The 25195-nt window shown below is 44.3% G+C and overlaps 2 protein-coding genes and 1 long non-coding RNA gene across 7 annotated transcripts in view; 1 reads left to right on the top strand and 2 right to left on the bottom strand.

Annotated features, from left to right (window-relative positions):
• Positions 1 to 16271, bottom strand: part of RANGAP1 (Ran GTPase activating protein 1) — a 34991-nt gene extending 18720 nt beyond the window's left edge. Inside the window, exons 1-10 of one of the 4 annotated variants that reach the window (XM_053255271.1) lie at positions 16159 to 16271; positions 9405 to 9555; positions 8280 to 8407; positions 6786 to 6845; positions 5661 to 5840; positions 4675 to 4809; positions 3584 to 3742; positions 3313 to 3426; positions 2496 to 2595; positions 1715 to 1799 (exon numbers count right to left, since the gene is read on the bottom strand). In XM_053255271.1, coding sequence (XP_053111246.1) covers positions 1715 to 1799; positions 2496 to 2595; positions 3313 to 3426; positions 3584 to 3742; positions 4675 to 4809; positions 5661 to 5840; positions 6786 to 6845; positions 8280 to 8407; positions 9405 to 9555; positions 16159 to 16230 — 1184 coding nt within the window. In that variant the 5' untranslated portion in view covers positions 16231 to 16271. The other 3 variants (XM_053255272.1, XM_053255273.1, XM_053255274.1) reach the window with 3 other exon arrangements.
• A 2773-nt stretch (positions 16272 to 19044) lies between these two features.
• On the bottom strand, positions 19045 to 23547 carry LOC128326668 (uncharacterized). Its single transcript, XR_008308180.1, has 2 exons — positions 23411 to 23547; positions 19045 to 21365 (listed from the first exon to the last, which is right to left on the bottom strand). It is a non-coding gene; the product is annotated as an uncharacterized LOC128326668 (long non-coding RNA).
• The window catches only part of ZC3H7B (zinc finger CCCH-type containing 7B), an 88071-nt gene continuing 83200 nt past the window's right edge, over positions 20325 to 25195 (top strand). The window contains exon 1 of one of the 2 annotated variants that reach the window (XM_053253912.1): positions 20325 to 20418. The gene's annotated coding sequence lies outside the window, so the exon portion shown is untranslated. The remainder of the gene's footprint in view (positions 20419 to 25195) is intronic. The other variant, XM_053253909.1, reaches the window with a different exon arrangement.

Below are 25195 nucleotides of genomic sequence, written 5' to 3'. Positions count from 1 at the left end.
TTAGCTATAAGCCATAATGACCAGCATAAGGTAGTCTGTCCAAAGACAGACATCTATCCAGAAGTTCCATGTGTTCATTGTTATTCATTTGCATGGAACTGTGCATAGGATTGTAACCTTAAATAAATCCTAATTAAAATTTAAGAAATTCAATTTGTTCCTGAGCAATCTGGGGGGGAAATACAAATACTAAGAACTGCGACAAAGCAAGTTTAGAATTCTCAGACACATTTCCTTCATGATCTGAATCTCACTTTACACAACTCAGAATTTAAGGATGGACACCAACATCTATGGGCCACTTCAGAGAGGAACCAATGCCTACACTAGTCCTTCATTACTAGAAGGGAAATGCACCATTCTCCAAAAGTTGCCAAATTGCTCCCAACTCAGTTTTCATGGTGTTTCCTTGATTTCTGCCATTTTAGAATAGTTTCTCTATCAAGTGGCAAGTAATCAAACATGGAGCCAAACACATTTCAAGCACAAATATTACTTTTAGTGTCACAGTGTGCCTGGAAGCAAAGTGGGAGAAACTAATGTACTAAAATCAAACACATTATCATCATTACAGATCTGTTATAAAGGTACCAATGCATCGAACTGTATAGCAGTTAGTCTTAGGGAGCTTTCAAGCTCTTTAGAGGCAGTTGGGAAACTATTAAATGAAAAACTCAATCTTTCAGATAAGTATGATATATTGAGCAGAAGTAGGAGAACAATCACTTATTTTCATTTGGTTAGGCTATTGGAGTTTAGGTTCCTGAAGCACACTTTTGTTGCCTTGTTAAAACCACTGCAATTGCACCTCGGTTTGTATAAAAGCCAACTTAACCTGCTTGCAAAATCCATTCCGCAATGCCCAAAGAGCTCAAAAAGGCCAAATTCAAATGGCACAACTGCAAATACAGGAACACAACTCTTTCCCTACCTTTCACTCTTTTAAAAGGGTTACATGAAAAATATTTTCAGTCACGAACATTGCTTGCATACACTCTAGCAGAGATTAACTAGCAGTCTGATCTTCAACATGTAACCAAATAAGCAGTTTCCAGAGGGTCACAACAACACAGATTTCAAGAACCAAAACTCAGGGCAACAGGTATATAGCAGGGCATGTCAAGGGTCTTTAGTCCAGCATTATATTCCTGGGACTTTCTTCTGATTGTTATTAACAAACATTATTCTTATTAACAAATGGTTATTAACAAACAAACCCACCCACCCCTTAGTAGGGATGTGCACGGAACCAGTTCAGAGGCCATTTATGGACCTCTGAACAAGTTCGAACAGCTGCCAGTTTGAAGTGGGGGGGGGGGCGCAAGGGGCTGCTTTAAGGGCAGGAGAGGGTGCTCCCTGCTGCCCCATTTCCCCCTTTAACTAGAACTATCCAGAAGTAGCTGATGTGCCTGCGCGCACTGGTGCAGGGACGTCAGGCACACTGGTGTGCGTTGGCTACTTCTAGATAGTTCTGGTAAACAGGGGCAATCGGATGGCTGCCGCGCTGAGGGACAGTAGAAAACTGGAGCAGTGGGAAGGGGAAGAGTGGCGGGAAGGGTAAGTGCACCCCCACATCTGTGAACCACCCCCGCCCGGTTCTCTGCACATCCCTACCCCACAGAAATTATGCAAAACAGGAGCTACTACTAGCAGTTTAACTAGGAAAACTAGCAACTGTAGCTTCAGATATTTGTAGCCTCTTTTTATAGCTTGCCTCAAGGATCCAAGGACCTCGGCCATGTTGAAGCCTTCAAGAGTCTCCTGGAGTTGTTCGCAGCCTTCTTCTCCAAAACAATTGCCTGTGAAGACAACAGAAACTTGTGTTGGCAGAACTCTACAGCCACTAGAACCAAGTTGTTGTTTTTAAAACAACAAATGTTGTTGAGAATTATTTGTGCTTTCATCTGAGGAAAGCTGTTAACATCACAACCTTTATATGAAGAGCCTTTACCAATCAGATGCTTGAGTGAATGCCCTCTGAATGAAATGCAACTGCAGCTGGATTGTTAGGCTAATGACTCTGTGCAAAGGCTTTTTAAATATATATATATAAATAAAATATATATTGTGCTTGGGGCTCTGAAGCCTCAGACACCAATTAGCTGGGTTGGTGTGATGGCAAGGAATGTTAATGAACATTCTGCTCAGGGAACAAAACTATCAGATTGTTTGTATCTAATTTCTGTAAGAGAATCAGTTTTGCTAGGATTAAAAACATCACACAACTGTTAACGACTAAATAGCTGTGTGTGGCCAGCTGAGGACTGGCATGAAATCCCAGAAGCTTAAGGGACAGGAAATCCAGAGGCAAAGTGGCAGAAGGAAACGTGCAGTGGAATGAGAATCAGCAAGGATATGTGGGAAGAGTAGGTGAAAGAAGAGAAACGGAGGCAAATTTCATGTGTTGATTTTAACTCATCAACCAATTATTTGGCTGTAGGCTTCTAGTTATTAATACAGCATAATCAACATACATCAATACCATACTCGCATACCATTGAGATCCAGCTTTTCTAGTTCTGACTTGTCTTCAGTAGCCTCAGCTATAATCAGAACAGCATCTCGCTTGATTTCACAGAAGGATAAGTTGAGTTCCTGACAGACAGAAGGTATGATTTTATAGGAATATTCAGATTTTAGAGAAAAATGTCAGCAACTCTTTCACAAGGTTAGAACACAACCCACTCTAAAGTCAGGCACACCACCACCAATTCACACAATATAGTAATGAGACAGGAATGCAACAAAGCTTTACTAAAAAGGACATCTGGAACAAGAGAGTGGATGTATTATCAGTAGCCCAGTTTAGCAGACTGCAACCAACGCTTAATTCTTGATTCAAGGCCCACAGAAGCTAATTCTAGTAAAGCTTAACGTTGACTCAAAGTGGTTCAGACCACATTTGACTCAATGCAGTTTAGACCAGACTAAATTCAGATTTAGTCTGAATTACATACAAAACATTTACATTTCTCTCAAAAACAAATACACAACAGGTTCCCTACCCCAACACCCTTGCCAAGCAGCTTGGCATAGCCGCAGCATTAAAAAATGCATGGTATCCATTTCAGTTCACGATTTATTTCCTACTTCATCAAAATGCATAGCAAGGTGGCTTGATGGTACCTTTAGTTTTAAGATGGAATGCTGTCGCAAGCATAAACCAATGTGGCAATGTATTCTGCCCATCCCTATTTTAGGAATTTAGAATATAGGGCCAATGGGCAGAAGGTGTCTTATCCTATAACCCACTTAGCTAGAATTTTCTTAATGGCTCTACATTATCTGGGAAGATTAATTGGTGGTCAATACCTTTAGCTTATGGAGCCCTTCTTTAACAGCTTCCGCAATGGCAATAGCACCCTTTGAGCGCACTAGGCAGTCACCAAAGTTTATCACTTCCACTTGTCTGAGTTTCTTCAGGGTCTGAGTGGAGCAGAGAACATATGAAATTAAAAGCTCAGGCCTTGCAAGATTAACTCAATCCTGTAGAAAGCGCTTCCTCTTCCACTTCTTATCAGGACTTTCTAACCCAGATCACTGCTAACATAAAAGGGGTCAAATCTAAGTGCAACTAACTTACCTCTGCCATGGCTACTGCTCCCTTCTCTGTAAAAGTGTTATCGTTCAAGTTGATCACCCTCAATAACAGATTGACTGCAAAGGCCTGAGCTAAAGCTGTGATTCCTGCATGGTTGATTCCATTCTGTGGCATATGGACTTCTTCCAAAGTTCCAATAACCTGAGGATCAACACAGCAGGGGAGGTAATTATACAAATGCAGCTGATGGCAAGGGGATAACAGAATTCTTCCAAAATTCTCAGAAGCTTTTCTCCAGCTGCAATGATCACTGAACATCTCACATGAATATTTGTACACCATGAAGTGTTCCAAATAGACGGGCCTTTCAACATTTCAGATAAGCAGAGTGAACAAGTGTAGGCACTCTAGGAAGTTAGCTCCAGGGCAGGCTATAAAATTGTTTCAAAGCCATGAAACTTAGTTTTTGTTTTAAGAAATGCTACATAAAACCCAAATTTCTAGACCGTATTGCTTTTATTACTGTACACCAGAGGCTTTGAAACAGAACACAATGTGAGATAGAATTATCTTTAAAAACATATTGCTTTAGATACTTGGCCACAACATGCTTTCCATTGCCAAAATGATGACATGGGGAAACTGGGAGATACTAGTGGGGGCTCAACTCTTCTTTCACACCCAACAGAAAGTAGCTTTCACAAAGATGACTCATGAGGATGCACAGCACAAGAGAGAGCTATCTGGGCAAATCCCAGGTAAGCTACCACCAGATATTCAAGGAAGCAAATGGGGAGCACAGGCAAGCAGACAGGAAGCTCACTCCAGCAGGAATCATGCAGCATACACAGGATAACCCCACAGTAGCATGCCATCCACAGCTGTGATCAAGGGAGTACCAGATAGTCCTATCTGATGCTGCAACAACTTGCCCACCATCCACACTGTTCAGGGATGTTTAAAGACCAGAACTTTAAGACCAAAACAAAACAAAAAACCCCACCAAAAGAACAGATAACATACACCTTACAGGAAGCATGTGCATGCTCTTTAACACTCATCCCCACTTCCCATTCCACAGATTTCAGACAGCTGAACTACTTTGTCCACAAATTCCTGCTTTTTGTTCTTACTCTGAATGCCTCAGCAAGAGCAGTTGCACCATCATTTTCCAGGCGGTTCCTGCCAGCCACAAATAGTTTCAAAGCCAAAGGTTTGCCCTGAGCACTTGATTTCCTATGACACTCTTTCAGAGCTCCTGCCAAGATCTAGAAAAGAAAAAAGTGCCCGATTGTTTACATTGCTATGATGTCATTTTAGCCTAAAGGATTCCATCCACCTAAGGCACATTTAAGCTACTATATCCTATATATAACACAAGGCTAATTCTCTGCTAAACACATTACAAACCACTATGTCTATTGCCAGCTGTAACATCATGAGGGGAATTTAGGTCAGTAAGATGCAACAGTTCTATTGTCTGTCTTCAACTCTGATTTCCCTACATCTGGTAAAGGACATAGGGTCTTTACCAGATCTGACAAATCAGGGTTTCAGTTTCACATTTCTCCCAAGAATCTTTAAGGCTAGCAGAAGATGCAACAGGCACTGCTTCCGAGTATCCTTTACAAAACAGACCACCCCACCCACCACCCCGATCAGCTTGTGGAGGCTTGATAAGACAACCTGAAACAATAACAGTGGCTGACATCCAGGGCAGTCATCTGAGGATGCAGCAGAATGGCTGCTCCTGATTCAGCCGGAGAACATGCACATATTGGGGAAATGATTTTCACTACTCTCCCTAGCCCTATAAGCGTCTTGCCTTCCAAAAATATGTCTGAGGGCTGAGTGACCCTCAGCAACATATCTTTTGAAGGCAAGAAACATTTATGAGGGTTGGGGAGAGCAGCGAAAATCATTTTGCCCTCTCCCCATGTGCGTGTTCTGCTGTTTTGCAATACTCCAGCTGAGCCAGGAGCAATCCCTTTTTATGGGGACACAGCTTCACTGCGTTCCCAGATGGATGCTCTGGATGTCAGCCACTGAAAACAAAGGGGACTAGAAGTCAAGGTCTCCACTAGCTGTCCTTACACAGGTACAGATAATGTTTTTTTACCTTGCCACCACCAATGCCCATGCCACAGTTGTTTAGCTTGAGTTCCTGCAGGGTGAAACAGGCAGGGCTCTTCAGCAATGCCTCAAATCCACGCACCCCATCTGGTCCAAAAGCATTATCACTCAGATCCAGCTCTACAAGCTGGCAGCCAGCAGAAACAAGGGCCTCTCCAAGGGAGATCTGCAAGATAATCAGACAGTTAAATCTGAAAAATCCCTCCACTCAAAGCCCATGATATCTTGCACAAAGCCCATGATATTTTGTACCCCAGGACATCACCTTCAAGTTACTTTTTAGTTTTCATACCAAACTATCAAGTCACTCAGATCTAACCACAGTCTCTTTTTTTTCCTGGTAACTTGGTAATCCATGGCAACTGAACTCAAAGCTTAAAATCACATATTGCTTAGAGGAGCAGGCCATAATTGATTTTATTACTATGCCTATTCTCATTCTATAGACCTCATTCCTCTGCTAGCCTCATCAGACAAGCATGGCAATTTTCCTCTCAGAACTACTTTGCAAGAATATGAACCAGTGTTCTAGTCTTTTTCATCTTTGTGTGGAATGAAATTTGATCTGGGCAGCAGTATCAAGGCAGTGTGCATGCACATACATTCAGAGTGTAGCCTTCCTGATACAACCTGAGCAGGATCTAAAGTCAACTGAGAGGATATCAAAAAATGTGTGAGCACCTTAGAGGGAACACTGCTATGAACATACGAAGTTGCCTTATACCAAATCAGATCATTGTCCATCTAGGCAAGTATTCTCTACTCTGTTTATTAATAAGGGCTCTCTAGGATCCGAGGCAGAGGTCTTCCCAGCTCTCTTATCTGAGATTTTTAAAACTGAAAATGCCAAGATTCAATCTGGGACTCTGTATGCAAAGTATGTGTTCTAATATTGAGTTATGGTCCCTACTCCCAAGTTTCCTTTTGGCTGGCTGATAATCATATCCCTGCCTCCACCTAAAGCCTTTGTAAAAATGTTCCTTCCATTGCAAACGAGCAAGCTCAGAAGTTATTCATGAACTTCAGCCTCAGAAAGACTAGACACTAAGAACATGTATTAAGGTATAATACAGTCTCATCAGTTTCATTAATAACCAAGTCTTGCACTTACCAGAGCAGGAGGAATCTCAGACCTCAGTCTCCCTGTGAACATATCACTCCAATGACATCTCTAGTAGGAGACACATACATAATACATAAAAATCATGGTATTTTACAAGCTATTTATATTTGGTGAACAATGCACAATCTGGTGAACAATGCACAGAATGTATGCAGGTTGTTTTGCTAAACAGCAATTTATGAGATGCAACGTAACAGCTATTTAAGAATGTTCAGAAATTTATGTCAAAGCTACCAAGGTCTAAAGGGAATATACAAAGTAGCATATAGAATCATCATGTCCTCAAAGCCCAGTTCAGCCATTCCAGTTATCACAAAAGAACAAAAAGCTTACCACTCACCCTACCCAAATAAAGCTTACTAAGCAGCAGTGGTTTCAGTTCACTGCTTTATCCAAAGGCAAAAGTTTCAAGAGGAAGCCTCCAATTACTTTAAATACAGTCCTTCTATTCAGTCATCTCTTCCCCACACAAAAATATTATCTATCCTATAGTGTAAAGTATTCAAAAGAGTGGCTGCAGGATTTCCCCAAAGCAAAACCTACCAAACTACGCTATAGCTTGCCTCTGAACTCTCCCAATTCATTTTACTTCTCACAAAACTACAAGCTTTTCTTGTACAATTATTTCAATTGGGATTTATGCTACCATTTTGAGTCTATCAAAACTGTACTAAAGGTCTGGCCCATTAATAAGCAAAGCCTTGCAACAAAAGCCTGCATATAAAAGTGGCAACTTTAGGCTCCTACCTGGTTTAAAAGGCACCAGGCTTATCAAGATCAATTTGATATAGATTTTCATTATTCAATAGAGTTGCAGGAAGCACTGCGTTTAATGTCATTTATAATTTACAAGATTGCTAGGACAATTCAGAGTTTTCTTATGCTTGCAATTTATTCAGATCCCTGGGGCTGTTTTACTGGCTAGTTCAGTCAATGAATTTGAGGGTATTTCCATAACTTTGACTTACAGATCAATGTAGTGAGTTTGCTAGTAAAGTATGTGGTAAAGATGATGAGCCCCTGGTGGCGCAGTGGTAAAACTGCTGCCCTGTAACCAGAAGGTTACAAGTTCAATCCTGACCAGGGGCTCAAGGTTGACTCAGCCTTCCATCCTTCCGAGGTCGGTAAAATGAGTACCCAGAATGTTGGGGGCAATATGCTAAATCATTGTAAACCGCTTAGAGAGCTTCGGCTATAGAGCGGTATATAAATGTAAGTGCTAAAGTTGATTTCAACTCCTGGCGCCCACAGAGCACTGTGGTTTTCTTTGGTAGAAAACAGGAGGGGTTTACCATTGCCTCCTCACACACAGTATGAGATGATGCCTTTCGGCATCTTCCTATATCGCTGTTACCTGATATAGTACCAACAGGGATTCGAACTGGCAACCTTCTGCTTGTTAGTCAAGCATTTTCCCGCGGCACCACTTACGGTGACAGTGAGTTTGCTACTCCACCGTTTACCATTTAATGAGAAGCTCACCTTGAGCTGAGATTTCTTCTCCAAAGCCTTGGCGATGACCTTTGCTGCCTCCACCCCTACAGTGTTGCCTTCCAGACGCAATGCTTCCAGGCCATCATACTCCTCAATCTCCTTGATCACCTCATCAGCTGTACAAAGAAAGCAAAGTCTTATTCTTCCCACAGATTAAGGTTTCACTGCTAACCTGTGTCATGTGAATTTCTTGAAAGTTTTTGAGAAATGAATACATGTAAAACTTAAGCTAAATACTAAGAGAAGCTGGATAATTGCTCCCAAAACCATTCTCTATCATTTTAAAGAACAAAATCCTGTTGTCATGAAAGGGGTAGGGAGTAGAGAAAAGCAAGAAGAAAAGTTTGGTCAGGAATCCAGTGTTGAGCTTCTATATTCCCTGGCCAAATGTCTATCCCCCCCCCGCCTCGCTCATAATTCACATTCCATGCCCTTTCTGCCCTCTACCATCTCATGTAATCCCTCCATTCCTCTTCTCTTATCAACACAATATTTGACAAGATGGTTTGAAGCAAAAAAACCAAAAACCCATCCAGATATATATTTGTAAAATCTCAGCAGCCAGGTGCCAATCAGAAGCATGGCAGCCATGTCTATATATTAAAAAGGTATATTGGGAGGGTGTGAGAAAGGCAAGTGTTACTTTGAAAGTCAGAATGTCCACTAGGCAAGTTGTTTAGCATGGAGAGCCATATTAGAAGTTTATCATGGACTGCATTCACAGTATATAATGACTATAATGAGCTCCACAAAACCAATAAAGGCTGACAAATAAGCATCCAGGAGTGGCCACCCAACCCATGCACCTTTCCTCACAACCCCCTCTTCAATGTCCTTAAAGCAACCCTGCTGTGTGTGAGCCAGTATGGGAGGTTTGTCCAGAAAAACTAATAAATGGTAAGCGTAGGCAGTAATTCGGATTTAGGTGCCGTGTTTAAATGTCCAGGCACAATATTGAGTTAGTACCCGGGGTTTGTCCTGCCCTCTGTTAACTACTATAAGGATTAATTTACTGCGACATATCTTTGGCTGGGCTTCTCCAGGAACTCCTGCCTTAAAAGAGATTTCAAACCCATTAAGCTATGACACAAACAGCATTGCTAATTGTCTTACCATCTTCTGCAGTATTGAGCTTCAGACTCTTGCCTTTGAAGCTTAGCTGCCCGCCGCCAACCTGAGTTTTAGCAAGTGACTCTGCTAACTCAGTAATGTCTTCTGATGCCATTTTCCAGGTTGTGCCAAACCTTAACAATTGAGGAAGGTGCTGAAAAGATAAATTATCCACTATCATCTTTTTAAAAGGTGTTTCAATCCCCAGGGAGTAGACTCTTTTAAAATATGAAAAAGAATTTGGGGTGGGTACAAGGGAGTTAGTGTTGAATCATGAAAGCAGTTATCTATAAGCCAACAAATTCAACATAACAATAATATTTTGTCATCTTACATCATAGTATGCCACAAGAAGAAAACAGGAACGGTTTTCTTCTTGGAGTAAACTCAAGAAGAAACAGGGAGTAGACAAACTAACACTATGGTAAAATCTGTCTGTAAAATAACAGGATTTACCTAGATGAGTCAAAACAAGCAGGCCATGTTACATGCTGCAGGGGGAAACTAAAGCAAAATAATACTTAGCTAACACACACCCAACACACACCCATTTCTAAGAGCAATGGATTAGAAAACAGCAGTTGAAAAGGTAATCATAGCATAGTTTACTAGCGTGCATCACAATGCTTCTGCTAAGTTCCACATAAATAATGCAGCTTTAGCATTCAGAGCATCAGCACATTTCAGAAGAGGAATGATATCAGGAGACAAAGAATGAACTAGCACAAAGATGTCACACAAATTAGTCGGAGAGCCAAATTAAATTATACAGCAGAACTGCAGGTCATATTCATAATTTAAAACAAAAACAAAAATTATGCATTCATTTAAAAATAGATTCCTCAAGTCATTTTATAAATGTCCACTACACACAAAATTTTCACTACCTGGAATATAGCCTAGGCAAGGAAATATGGACAGTGGTGGTAGTGGTGGTGGCAAAAGTGAATAATTTTTTTAAAACATTAAAGTTAATGAGGACCAGCTGTCAATGTCCACTTCCTAATGTCTGCCTGCTTCATTTCCCAATAGTACAGGAAGGGAAGGAAGCATTTCCCCAGCCATGTACACTACACTCAAGAGTCTCTGTCCTAGTCACTAGTAAACCTCACAGAAATTAAACAGGGAACTGTTTAAGACACATTCTTACCAAATTTCAAGTTATATTTTATCACTCAGCACAACTAATTTAAAAGAACAAAGAGAGAGGCTGAAAATATGATACAGAATTCAAACCATTATCAAGTCTTCCTACTAAATGTAGGTACATTGCTTTTATTAGTTAGTTAGTTTTTTAATGGACTTTGCTAGCTGTCCAGGGTTCCTTAACAACAAATAAGGACAATCAACTTTTCAAAATAAAATATTAAAAGGCATCAACTTCCTGGACTGGACAAAAAGGTTGAATTGTATAAACTTCAGCATAGCCACTGCAGACTACACTGGAAGCTCAAGGGGATGTAATCAGGGGACTTATGTTTGATAATTTTGTGAGGCTTATTCTGACAATTCTGAACTAGAACTTAAGTCCTGTTATTTGTTGGTCACAAGCCCAGGCCAGCAAGGACCATGTAAACAGAGCTCCTAAATGTAATGGCCAATGCATACAATTTCTTTGGGAGACACAAGAGACACAAGACAGAAAATGGTGATACTTCAAATTGTTCATATGATAAATTGTTTGTGAAATTTCCAAACTACATGGTAAAATTACAGGTTCTCTCTTTTCCTAGCAATTTTACCATGTTGAGTACTTTCGATTCATTTTATAAAAGGAGGCAGAGGAAGTTATTTCACAGTGACTTCCACTTCCAAAAATAGTTGTGCAAATTTGCCCAAGACAGACAGTGGATGGCTCACAACAGACAGAATTCAAAGTCACCTTTGAACCAGAACATTTGGGAACCACAGAACCAGAAAGCGTGTCATCTGTGGGTCAACAGTTCAGCAAAAATTAGTATTGCAAAATTATTATACAAGATGAGTTTTGGAATTCCAAAAATGTGCATTAAGAAAACAACATGATGAGTGCTACAGGATAAATGTTATGTCCAGTGGATTATACAAAACAAGGGGAAAGGCTCGAAACTTGTAGTAGATCTGAAATATAACTTATCTGTTGCTTTGTAAGCTTTTTATTTATTTATTTATTTTGGGATCAAGAAAAACAACATTTAACACACTCTCCTTTATCATCCTTAACAGTAGTATAGTCCACCTAAGCCCTTTCATGCTTAGATCTTTTAGATCTGCCAGTAAGATGAAAATAGGATAACTTTCCTTTCCTTATTAGCCTACCCATAGTTGAAAGATCAAGAGTCTGTAAGCCTTTTATCACGATAGGTCTCTCTAAATGAAGAAGTGCAATAACACAGAATCCAAAGTGCCATAATACAGAATCATGTTTCACTATTGCACTATTATTATTTATTTGTATTTATTCAATTTCTATACTGTCCTTCCAAAATGGCTCAGGTAGGTTTACAATTAAAACAATACAATTAAAATCAATTAAATATTAAAACAGAGATTATAAAACACCATAAAAACAAAACAATTAAACAGTCAGAACAGTTTTAAAACCCTGAAAAACCAGGTTACAACATTAAAACCATTTACAACCATTTAAAAACCCTGGAAAGCCAGGCCAAACAGATAGGTTTTGAGGGCTCTCCTGAAGGCCAATACAGAATTCAAATTGCAGATTTCTGCATGGAGTGCATTCCACAGCCCAGTGGTAACTGGAAATGGACCTCTTCAGATGACCTTAATGTGCGGAGGGGATCATGCAGAAGAATGTGCTCTCTAAGGTAACCTGGACCTAAGCCATTTAGGGCTTTTACGGTAATAACCAGCACTTTGTATTTTGCCTGGAAACATATCGACAGCCAGTGCAGCTGTTTCAAAACAGGCATAATATGGTCTTTCCAGGTTGCCCCAGAGACCAATCTGGCTGCTGCATTTTGAACTAACTGAAGTTTCCAAACTATGTACAAAGGAAGCCCCATGTAGAGAGCATTGCAGTAGTCAAGCCTGGAAGTTACCAGCTGGTGCTGGTAATCTCCAGGAGAAGGGCCTTGGGCCTGATCCAGCAGGGCTGTTCTTTTGTTTATGGGTTATACCAGGTGATTTACCAGATGGGAAGGGTGAGGCATAGGCTGCATAACAACCTAAGTTGGGGATAAGGCTTCAGTGTTTTTCTTGTCTCTCCTCATGACAAGCAGAAGCAGACTAAATTATGAAAACGTGCATAATTTATGGAGATTGCAGAACTCAGCTCTCTGTGTGGAATTTTGAGAGGAGCTTTTAAGCACCACACACAATCCTACAAGAAGTTGTTGGTTTTTAAATTAAGATGGGAAGCTATAATCAATTGCAAAATGTAAACTCTACTATCGGTAACTAAGTCAGATATCAATCATTCTAGCTTCCCTTTTAATTTTCAAAGATTTAAAAATATTCCTCCAAAGCACAGATAGTTTTATGGTGAAAGACTGACATTCTCGCATAAGTTACAAGATTTCAGCTGTCTAATGACTTTAGTTAGGTAGCAATGTACTACTTGTTCTGTATCATTTAATGTCTGCACCAGAAATTACGTCCACAGCACTGCTGTTGCTTGCTATCTTTTAAAAATATAGTTTCAGCTATTTTTAGTCATGAGGTGTCACATTCCCCACACGCCTAATTATATTTTCTGGCATTAGTATTCTCTTAACCTTTTAAATCACTTGTTTTCAACCTGAATCCTTATTCAACAGTTGCTTTGGATATACACTTTCAACTCAAAAAACCCACATTACTTCAGCCAATAGAAAGGTAATAGATAAGAACTATCCAACAAAATTGATCCACAGCTTGCAGATCAGTTTTTGTCCTGCTCAGTTATACTTTGAGGCAATTCTCACAATCACCCAAAAGCGAGCTAAGGAGCCTAGCCTGCTTTTGGGTGACCGTGTGCTGCAATGGGATCATGTGCTGCAATGGGTTAAGCCCACTCTCCCCGCAAACTCCCTTACGGCACCTCTCCCTGATCGTGAGACTCACCTCAGTTTCTTTTGCAGGATGCAATGAAGGAATGGGTGCTTAGCCCTTCAGATACAGAGAACACCTAGAACCTCCTTCAATGGCACAGAGTATTAGTGGAGGAAAATAGCTGTCAAATTGCACTCTGCTTGCATTAGATGATTCAGTGTTAGACATAAGACTTGCACTTGACCATTCACAGAAAGTATTTAGACAGATTTATGCTGGTCTTATTTAAAATATTTATATCCTGTTTTTCCATACACTCTGGACAGCTTACTAAAAACACAGTATTCACTTCTACAATTCTCTCAGGTGAGTAATGTATCATGGCTTTTAGTTTGCTTGAACAAAAGAGTGTTATTAGTTGACATGGGCAATAAATGTTGACCGGATGGAGCTCAGAGTGACAGTGCAGCCCTCAAATGGCCCTTGATGTAGTTTGAGTTGTGTGCACACACAGATAGCAGCAGAACATCACATGCACTCCTGTTCTAAAAGAAAGGAAAAGCCTGGTTGCTTTTATCTGTGTTGAAAACAGTGAAAGCATAGTACTGGACACATCTCATCAATCTGGAAATGGCTACAACACTGTTTACTGGTGGTTTGTAACAAAGGTCAAACTTTCAGTCTTTTCACTCTCAAAAGTCACTTCCAGAAAGTGGAAATAGTTAACTTTTGTTGTTTTGCTCCCTTTACTCCTGGTCGCTTAGTACTTAACTCTTTGTAGTTCTTGTTGTTACAAGTGATTATTCTGCTCACCAGTCATTGCTTTAGTAAAGCGGGATAGAATTTTGCTCTTTACTTAGCTGGTTCAGCTTCCGGTTCCTTTCCCTTACTGTTCTCCGAGCTACCCTCCCATGCCACGGGCTAGTTTTGAAGACATAAAATACGCACTGCCAGCCAAACAGCAGTAGAAAAGGTGGTGGAGAAGGAGGAGGAGACTACCCGAGAGATCCCCACGGCATGATGCAAGAACTCCACATGCGCAACGCAAAAGTTACACAACCCGGCAAAGCTGCCCTCATGACGGGGACCTAAAGCTGCCTGGCAAACAGGGGCATGATGTCATACAGGGTAGCGACGGAGGGGTTTGACGGGGATCTCGACCCAGTTCCCCCAACCCGTATTTATCCCTGGCTCTCAAGAGCCGGAGGCACGTGGGCAAGGGCGCGAGCACTGAGAAGAAGGCGACCCAAGCAGCCCGAGAAGCAAAGGGAAGTGCTTCCTCCGCTCCCGGCGACAACAGCTGACACAGAGATAGACCTCTCTCTCTCCCCACCTCCCGCCCCCGCACGCGTGGCGGGGACAGGCTGGAGGAGCCCCGCCCTCAGAAAGCCAAGCCAACCCGCGCCCTCTTCCCGCCGACTTACCAACGATCTTACGGGAACTCAAACCCACCACCAACCGCCCACACCGGCGCGCGAGATGCTCCCGGCCGTTAATCTGCGAAGCCTCCGCTGCCAGCCTGTCGCGTTGAAGCTACTACCGCCGCCGTCACCACAGCCTGCGAGGATGACGGCGTTAAAGGGAGGCGGAGGATTTGAAAGCCGGCAGTTTTGTTTCCTGGGCTATGATTTGTTCCTCAGCCTCTCGGTCTTTTGCGCTTGCGCAAGCGGCTCCTTCTCCCTTGCCCGACTCTCGCCCCCGCCTTTCTCCCAAAGGCGCTCTCTGCTTGAGCCAAATGTGGCTTAAGATAGGGAAGGGGTTACAATTTTGTGTTGCGCGGCGCTTTGCTCTGTTTGCCGCATAGCATCCTGGGAGTTGAAGTTTTCTTTGAAAATAAAAGTCTCATGTGTGCTTGTTTACTCTCTTTATGGAGCTCTAGAGAGGGAGTGTGTTTCTTTCGCACTTGTTGCTAGGGGATAAAGTGGTGAGGCATGCGCATGCAGGGGCCCGGGTTACGATTGGGAGTTTGTAGTAGGGTTACTATCTATTTTCTGGCAAAGCTAGAAAAGTGCCTGGCAAAGTTTTGGAGCTGAAGAAATGACTGGACGGTGGAAGAAGCCGCAAGGAGCCCTGGCAGATAGGTTGCCAACTTTTTGTCCTGGCAAGGCTCTTGGTAGTACTAAAATTACTGCATAATAAGGATGCAGTTGCGTTAAAACTTGCGCTGGAATGTTGCTGTATGCGTTGGTACTAGGTACTGGAACACTTTTAGAAAGAAAACTGGCTAACCTATTTCTTTGGTACATCCCCTTAGTGCCCTTACCGTATTGTAACTAAGCCAAAGTATGCAAAACTGAAATAATCACATATTCGTTCTATGTTTACCCTGCCTCCCTTTCCCTTCCTCCTTTGTCTCTTGTGTTTTGCTGAATTGCGAGTCCCTTGGAACAGGGACCTATTTCCTAAGGATTAGAGAGTAAGCTCCATTGGACATAGTGACTCTTTCGTGGGACTGCACTGTAGATGCTTTTTTTAGTTGCCTTTCTCTATATGCTTAAAAATATGCTCCCCCCCCCCACTGAAAGTAATCAGCAAACCTAACCTAGGAAATGTATACTACAGGGGAAAAAATGCCTCAGTTTACAACACCAGAAAGCAATAGTATAATTCCGTAAAGATTCACAGTATTTTCAGTTATATAGTTTTAACTCTTTATTTAGAGGAAAGGTGAAGGGGGTGCAGTGAGAAAATATACTACATTAACCCGCACAGAGCATCTGTGCACTAGTCCTTGATTGTGCCCCTCACCCCCTGCCACAGCCCACCCCGGAGGTCTCCTCACCTGAGCCGAACTCCTGCTCCTGTTCCATCTTGTTGCTTCCATCCCCCTCACCCCTCTTGGCCACTCCTCCATCTCTTTACTCCATCCCCCTCACCCCTCTTGGTTGGTTGTGGCTGCAGCGTTGCTGGTGCCTATTGGCCAAGTTGCAGCCCACTAGCCTCAGAGACCTCCTCACCTGAGCCCCACTCCTGCTTCTCCCCAAAGGAACAGCAGCAGCAGTTTACTGGGCCCTTCTTTGCTGCCCCCAGTGCCATGGCTGCTCATTCTCCTCAGGCTGCTGATAGGCCCAGACCCATCCCTTGCCTGCCTCCCTCCACCAATGGCCTTGGTAGCCCCGAACAGTGCTTGACTGCCTTGGGCTTGTCCCTTGACCTTCCTTCTTTCTCTCTTTCCTTCCCTTCTTTTTCTCTCTCTCCTCTGCTCACTCTTCCCCTGTCTTTCTTCCCCTCCCTTTTCTCTCTCTCTAACAGATCTTGTTCATCTTGTTAACTCATTTAACTTACACAGTGGCAGCCTCCTTCTCCTGAAGGGGCTCTTTCATCCCTCACAACCCCTCTCTTCGCAGATCTTGCCCACTATCATATTCATATATCTATATATCTATATCTATCTATCTATCTATATATATATATATATCCCTCTCCTCTACAACCAAGAACATCTTCCAACCAGTAACAATTGCATTCCAACTGACCTTAACTATCACAAGCTCCTCCTCCCTATTTGCATATGGAATCCCTGCTGCCCAATCAGGTGCTTCTTGGGCTCTTTCTCAAGAGCTGCCACACACAGGATTAGCTTGTCGGGTATGCCTTAGAGAATTTTATATATATATATATATATATATATATATATATATATATATATATATATATGATAGATGGGTTGGAAGCAGGAAGAAACATATGCCAAGCAGGAAGAAACGTAGATAAGGCAGTGAAGTAATGTTCTTCTCATCAGTGACACAGACATAGAGGAGTACCCATTGAAACTTTTGATAGGGTTACTGGAGAGCCTGTCCCGACACAGATATTCTTTCATGTGCCTGCATAGTCTGATTTTTATCACAGTCTTACTTGCAAAACGCATGCCCTCATTGTTCCACCAGGAAAATTGTGATCAGAAAAAATGCATTTTGTGCAGGTCCACCCAGGCAATTCTAGACAGCAAAGCTCCACTGTGCCTCTCACTTGGGACCCCAACCCACAAGTGCTCTCGTATGCTATACACTGGAGACTCCAAGGATCCCAGCAAACCATCTTCCTACTCCCTTGTATGCAACACTTGGGACTCCATTGGGCACTGCTTCTGCCTTCCTACACCCTGAAAAGAGCTTGAAATGACTATTTGGTTCAGTCTTTGTGCCAGTCCATCCAGCCTGCCTCACACCTATAGGAAACTGGACCCACAGAGAAGTGGGATTCTGCAGCCTAGAAGTCTCCTCATCCAGATCAGGTGAATATGAGCCTTCGCCACTCCTTGGGCCCTGAAATTATTCCTGCTCCCCTTTCTTGAATCCAACTCCATCTCTCTATCTCAAGTCTTCTTTCTCTTGCCCGCCTGGGAAACTTACACAATTGGACCTTAAGCTAAAATGCCTCATTGCTGTTGGTTTATTTAGAAATGTACTTTATTGCTCTTTAAGTTAAAAACGCCTCATTATAGTTAAATTGCTTAGTACATTTTTATTGATCGAATCAAACCATTCTCTTCCCGTATCCCCCTTATCTCAAATAAATTATTCTTTTTAATTAATTTTGAAACTATATCCTTGTCTCAAATCCCATCATTTCTTGAGTCCAAAGGTTTGCACAAATTAAAAATGGTGGAGCTGACCCATTTAACAGCTAATTCCCCACACAGCCCAGGCACTGGGGGTGCCGACCAATCACCCCTAGGCCAGTTCCATTAACACTTCTGACCTCTCTGCTGCACTGTTATGATGAGAGAGCCACCTGCAACAACAACAAATCTCGCTTCTCTGCAACTCTAGATGATCCAGCACTCTCAATAATCTGGTTGTAGCCAGTTTACTCAATTAGTCTGTGCTCACCTGACATCAGATTGAAGGCAGTTATGCTTTCTCTGTGTAACATGCAAACAGTCTATATTCAAGTCCTAGATTACATAGGAAGTTGCCTTATACTGAATCAGATGATCATTGGTCCAACTAACTCAGTGTTGTATGGCAGCAGCCCTCCAGTGTTTCAAATAGATATTTCCCTGCACTACCAGATGATGCAGGGATTGAACCTGGAACCTTCTGCATGCAAAGCAGATGCACTTCCACTGAGCTACAGTCCTTCCCCTACTCCTAGGCCTTTCTGTTTCAATTGAAAAGTGTAGAGTGGGGGAAATGATTGTATGGTCAGAATATATTAGCACTATGAGGTGATGCCCATTGTTTACCAGGCAAAGTCATTTTGTATAGATCACACTTATAAGAAAGTTCAAGAAATTAAACATGTAATAGAATTTTTTATTAATGTGCTTGCAATGGGGAAGTAAAATAAGTTTAAAATTTGTGGGATTTCAACTTGCAACATTTCATTTAATAACCAACATTTCATTTAAATCTGAGAAATATCTTCTGCTTCTCTTGGGCATCATACTGTTGTTGAATTATTGACATGAGTGTTAAAAATAAATTGAGACAATAAGTTAAAACATGAGGCTTATTGTGAGGGCTTGGCTGCAGCTGGCCCTCAGTCTAACCATCCTCAGCCACCAATTTAAAGAAGACTTGTAGCTAGTGACTGGTTCCACTTCTAGTCACTGAGTCCTCTGTCTTTCAAAAACAATATTAAAAATTAGTAATGTGGTAAATAAAATGGGCAAGTAGGTGTGAGGTAGGACTAAAATAATAAGACACAGACACCAGTAAAATAGCATAAAAACAAGAACAGGTTTACTATAATAAAAGGTTGCAACAATTCAAAACACAGTACAGGGACAAATGATGTAAAGTTCAGTTGGCAAGAGTACAAAATTCAAAATACAAAACAAACAAGCTTGCTAGCCACTTCTTTCAAGGTCTAGCAGGTAGAGGTGTGCATGAATCAAATTTTGCGATTCCATTCGAGCTTGAGTCGGATCTCAAAAACTCAAACTGATTCATCGGATTCAGCTAGCATGTCTCTACGAATCAACCTTAAATCAATTCAAGTGATTCAAGCTCCACTTTGAGGTCCATTTTTCCAGGGAGAGATGGAAAAATGGGCCTTAAAATGGCAGTTTTTCTGGGGAGAGATGGTCTATCAGTTGGGGTTGGCGGGTAGACCAGTCCTCTGAGGCTGGCTGACGCACCAAGTCTGGAGTGGAGGGCTAGTCTACCTGCTGACCCCAATTGACAGACCAGCTCTCCCTGGAAAAACCACCCAAACTGAGTTGGGTCAAATAGGGGGTGATTATCGTCAACCCTGAATCAGGCCCTTTGTTTTGAGAGTGATCTGATTTGCGGTTGAATCCCCAAATTGCCCCAAATACAACCCAAATCAATTCAAGGTTGAATTGAATTGCACATCTCAACTAGCAGGTTCTAGTAAGACCAGCTCCCTCACTGCTACCTTCTCTAGCAGTTTCAGCCTGACCCTACTCTGCTGGTGTCCCAGCCTTCTGGCTCACACAACACTCCGCCAGTGGCAGCCAGTGAGGGCGCTGCTGGGGGGCGGTGGTGAGAGGCACCTTTAAGTGCAGTGGTGTGGTGCCCAGCACCCCCTGTGGTGGGGGGATTGGCTCCACCACTCACCTGGCCTCCATGCATGCGCGGAGACCAGGTGAGTGTCTAGCATAGTGACCAGGTGAGTGGTGAAGTGGATCCTTTGCCACAAGGTGCACTGCTGCTCAAAGCAGCTTTCAGGTGCAGTGGTACTGGAAGTAAGCATCTACTAATGCACACTTAAAGGTGCCTCTCATCATCTCCCCTGGCAGCACTCTCACCATCCGTCACTTCACTCAGCAGCACACACTCTCACAGATCCTTTCTCCCACAGCCCTTCCCTTGGCTGCTCAACCCGCCCTTTTATCCAGTTCCACATTACCCAATCAGGGAGTTTTTCCCCCCAGGCATCCAGAACCTTCTGTCTCTGCCTTGAGACAACCAATCATAACACACAATAACTTTCCCTCCAAAACTCTGCTGTGCACACTGCAGACTACTTTTACCTCAGATTTGGCTTTTAGAAGTTGCTACCTTTTAATTCCTGCAGATCCTGGAGGGGACACAGAACAAACTGAAAACAAACAAACCATAAGATACAGGTATAATGGGAAGAAGTGATTCCTTCTCACTTGTATTGAGAATTTATTCTAAAAATACCCCCCAAATGTTTTAAAAACCTTTTCTCCCTGAATATTCTGGTGTAAAAGTAGTGAATTGAGCTAATGTAAGTAGCACGATTGGGTATGAAAAATTTGGTATCAGTAGGTAATCAAGATACAGCGACCTAATGGTGCAGCAGGGAAATGAATTGATGAGGTTGCCAGAGGTTGCTGCTTCGAATCCCCACTGGTATGTTTCCCAGACTATGGGAAACTCCTATATTGGGCAGCAGCGATATAGGAAGATGCTGAAAGGCATCATCTCTTACTGCACGGGAGGAGGCAATGGTAAACTCCTCCTGTATTCTACCAAAGACAACCACAGGACTCTGTGGTCACCAGGAGTCGACACCGACTCAACAGCAGGCTTTACCTTAGGTAATCAAGAAGTATAACGTTGTTTTGCTCAATCAACTCTTTTCCACAAACAACTCTTTTAAATATATATAATAGATATGTTATTGAGCAGATAGTTTATACTAGCAGACCCGGCGCACAGCATCTGCGCTGCTAGTTTGTTGCCATTCTTTCCTTCCCTGGTCGGGTTCTTCTCGATGCCTCGGCTCCACCGACCGCCTCCTCTGACTTTTCCCTCCCTGCCCGCCGGCAGTGCTTTCCTTCCCCACTGGGCACGGTGCATCTCAGCCACCCCAGCTGGGCTCCTCTTACCTGCTGCCTCCCGCCTTCTTCCGCAGCCGCCTCTTCCTGGCAGCCCAGCCGCCTCCTCACCCCGGCGGCCAGGCAGGGCCCTCACCGCAGCCGGGCCCGTAGCTGCCTCTTGACTGTGGCCAGGCCGGGCCCGCCACCGCCGCCATTATTTTTCCGCCAATCTCATGTGTGAGAGCTCTGTCCAGAGCTCTCGCGAGAGGTTGCCACGCATGGCCTGTCTTGGAGAAAGAATTATATAGATTTTTCTGAGTACACCAGCTGACAGACACTGTCAGTTACCTGAGACCCTGTTTAAAGATAAACAGAATAATGTGAACCTCTTTTTCTACCTGCTGAAGCTTAGCATAATAAATAATTAGGGAGGGAAATGCCTCAGAGTATAGAGATGAAACAGGAAAGGACAAGAATGGAGAACAGGGTGTCTGTTATGTAGATTTATTCAGAAGTAAATCTCACTGAGTTTAATGGGACTTACTTCCAAATAACTTTGCCTAGGAATGCAGCCCAGTTTCAGGGCATTACAGAAATATGTACTAACTAGCTGAACCGGTGCACAGCATCTGCGCCGCTAGTCTCTCCTCGCTGCTTCCCCCCCCCCTTCTGCCCCAATCTATTCCCAGTCATTTCCACCCGCTGGCCGCCTCCTTTGCCACGGCCTGCTGCCTCCTCCACCGCTCTCCCCACTCCCAGGCCCCATCCCTGCCAAAACAGCCCAGTTGCTGTGCCAGCCTCTGCCTGGCCATTTTCAGGAGCCCGCTGCCACCGCCACCTGCCCAGCCGGCCTCCTCTCAGCTGCGCAGCCGCCCACTGCCTCTTCTCCTTTCGCCACCCCTCGATAGCTGTCCCCAGCCACCGGAGCAGCACCCCTTCAGTCTCCTCCTCCAGGCTCCTCCAACCCTCAACCAATGTTTCCCCTCAGTCCTGAACTCTGGCAGCGTGTCGCGAGAGTTCCGCCACCAAATCCTGGGCACGCATGGTCCCAAGAGAATTAAATATATAGATACCTACACAGACTGGACCATCTTAAGTGGTGCAGTGGGGAAATGCTTAACTAACAAGCAGAAGGTTGCCGGTTCAAATCCCCACTGGTACTATATTGGGCAGCAGCAATATAGGAAGATGCTGAAACGCGGCATCTCATACTGCGTGAGGGGAGTCAATGGTAAACCCCTCCTGTGTTCTACCAAAGAAAACCACGAAGTTGAAATCAACGTGACTGCACACTTTACTTTTACACAAACTGTTTCCCCTATATAGCTTAATTGTACAGCTAATACGTTGTTTTATTCCAGTTTGTGCAAATAAGAAAGATTGATTGCGTTAATATGAGATTGGCATTTGATGTTATTGACTGACAAGGAAGTATATTAATGTTATTGATGTTACTGGTTTGTTTCCTTTCTGTATTTAAGTCTATTGCATCTTTTTGCTTGTGTGTTTCTCTTCTATTACAAGAAATTTTAGTAAGAACTAATCTGTCTACTTTGCTTTCACTATCCCTACAAATGGACTAAATTTGGTCCAAATCGGTTAGGTTGTTTACAAGTTAGCCCACTTGTGCTAGCGATGTGCATGAACTGGTTCATGCAAACCCAGGAGGGGTGTGTGTGTGGGGTTATTTAAGGGACAGAGAGGGTGCTCTTTCCTCCCCCGTCTCATTTCTCCCCACTGGTGCTCTCCACAAAATTGCTGACGCGGGACTTCAAGGAGATGTGCTGCAGCCCAGCAATTTTGGGGAGAGCACTGATGGGGGAAATGCAGTGGGGGAGGTAAGAGCACCCTCCATATCCCTTAACCCCCACCTCCAAACCCAGTCAAACGCCAGACCGGTTTGTGCACATCACTAACTTGCACCTCAAATGTTCATGTATCTGCCATCTTGAACTGGGATGAATGACATCATCAGAAACTATTTGAGATAAAACTAAAATTTGAGATGTCCATATGTATCCCTACAACTGTACCAAATTTGGTCCAAATTGGTTTCCACTCATCTCAAATGTTCAGGTGTTCACCATCTTGAATCAGTGTGGATGACATCATTATAGACTACACCCTTAAGGTGTCCCTAGGTAGGGAGGAGAGCTGGTCTTATGGTAGCAAGCATGACTTGTCCCCCTAGCTAAGCCGGGCCCACCCTGGTTGCATATGAATGGGAGACCAGACTACATGTGTTAGCACTGTAAGATATTCCCCTTACTAGCCGACCCCGCACAGATCATTGGTGCGCTCTTGGGGGCCGGTGGTTACCTCTTCCCCTCACCTTCTGCCTCAGTCTCCACTTCCAGGCCTAGGCGCCTCTCCTCCCCACCGCCACTTTCTCCCCCCATCTCCTGGGCCTTGCCTCCACAGCTGGGTTGGGCCCACCGCTACCTCTGGCCTCTGCAGCCAGGCCTGCCGCTGCCGAGCAACCAATCCTCCTGGATGCATCTCAGCCAATCAGGCCCATCTGCCACCCAGCCAATCAGCTGGATGCTGGGATGCACATTCCAAGGCACACCCAGGAGAATCCTCTCTAATAAAACGCTTGGTGTCCGTCCGTGGACGGGCACCAAGCGTGTGTTCGTGCCTCCCTGCCCTGTTCTGCGCCTGCGCGAAGCGCAGGCGCAGAACAGGGCAAGGGAGACATGAGGGCCGGCACCCGGTGGCCATCTTGGGCGGCCAGAAGCGGCCGCCCCGAAGAAGCCGGGAATGCGGGGAAGGAGGAGACTGGCCGAGGCGGTGGCGAAGCCGCCGCCTCGGCCAGAGGATGCAGCGCGGCCAAGGCGGCGGTGGAGCCGCGCCGCCGAAGCCGGGCGGGGGGAGGAGGTGACGGGGTAAGCCGGCCGAGGTGGCGGCAGAGCCGCCGCCGAGGCCTGGCACCGCCGCCGCAGCCAGGCGGCTGCGAGTCCTTGGGGCCCTTGCCCTTCCGGGGAGACCGGCCGGGAATGTGAGGCGGGGGCGGACCGGACCGGCAGCGGCGCCCCCAGAGTCTGCCCGGCCACCACCACCGCCACCGCCCACTCTCCCGCCCTCCCAGCTGCCCAAATACTCCTTCCCCGCTCCCCCCCCCCCGCAAATGATTAAGGGCCAAAACGGCCCAGAAGAATGCCTCCGCGGCCGCCGCCATGGCCGCCAACCGCCCTCCCAGCTGGCCGAGACTTCCTTACCCAGAGCAGCCCGCGACAGTCGGGCGATCAAAAATCCATTTTTTGCGAAGAAGAGAGGAGCTCCGGAACAGAGCTCCTCTCTGTGCTAAGCCAATGCCCAAACTGCTGCTATGGACGCAAAGCGTCCTTCGCTGCCCAAGCACCAGTTTGAGAAGAGGCTTAGCACAGAGAGGAGCTCTGTTCGCGAGCTCCTCTCTTTACCTTTGAAAAACATGCTTGCACTTCGCCCGGCTGTTGCGGGCTGACTCGGGTGAGGAGGGCTCGGGCAGCCAGGAGGGCGGTTTTCGGCTGCGGCTGTGGCGGCCGCAGAGGCCCTTATTCCTTTGGGGGGGTGCGGGGTAGGGGAAGTCGGGCAGCTGGGAGGGCGGGAGGGCGAATTTGGGCCCCTTCCCTTCCTAGCACCCGTTATTCAACGGGCTAAAATTTACTTGTTAATATAATAGATCCTTAGGGGATGGAGCCACTCTGAGAAGAGCATCTAGGTTCCAAGTTCCTTCCCTGGCGTCTCCAAGATAGGGCTGAGATAGATTCCTGCTTGCAACCTTGAAGAAGCCACTGCCAGTCTCTGTAGACAATACTGAGCTAGATGGACCCATGGTCTGACCCAGAATATGGCAGCTTCCTATGTACACCTGTAGCACACCTGGTTCAAATTGGTTAGGTGGTTCACAAGTTTACCCAATTACACCTCAAATGTTCATGCATCCACCATCTTGAATCTGGGGTGGATGACATAATCACAAACCACACCATTGAGATGTCCCTGTGTGTCACTCATTACAACTGTACCAAATATGGTTCAAATTGGTTAGATGGCCCACAAGTTAGCCCACTTCTGCCTCAAAAGGTTGTGTCCACCATCTTGAATCAGAGTGGAATTGGATGACATAGTAACAAAC

The sequence above is a fragment of the Hemicordylus capensis genome, chromosome 5 (genome assembly GCF_027244095.1).
Source record: "Hemicordylus capensis ecotype Gifberg chromosome 5, rHemCap1.1.pri, whole genome shotgun sequence".
NCBI lineage: Eukaryota > Metazoa > Chordata > Lepidosauria > Squamata > Cordylidae > Hemicordylus > Hemicordylus capensis.
The sequence above is the reverse complement of the archived record's forward strand: the minus strand, read 5'-3'. Positions and strand labels throughout refer to the sequence as shown.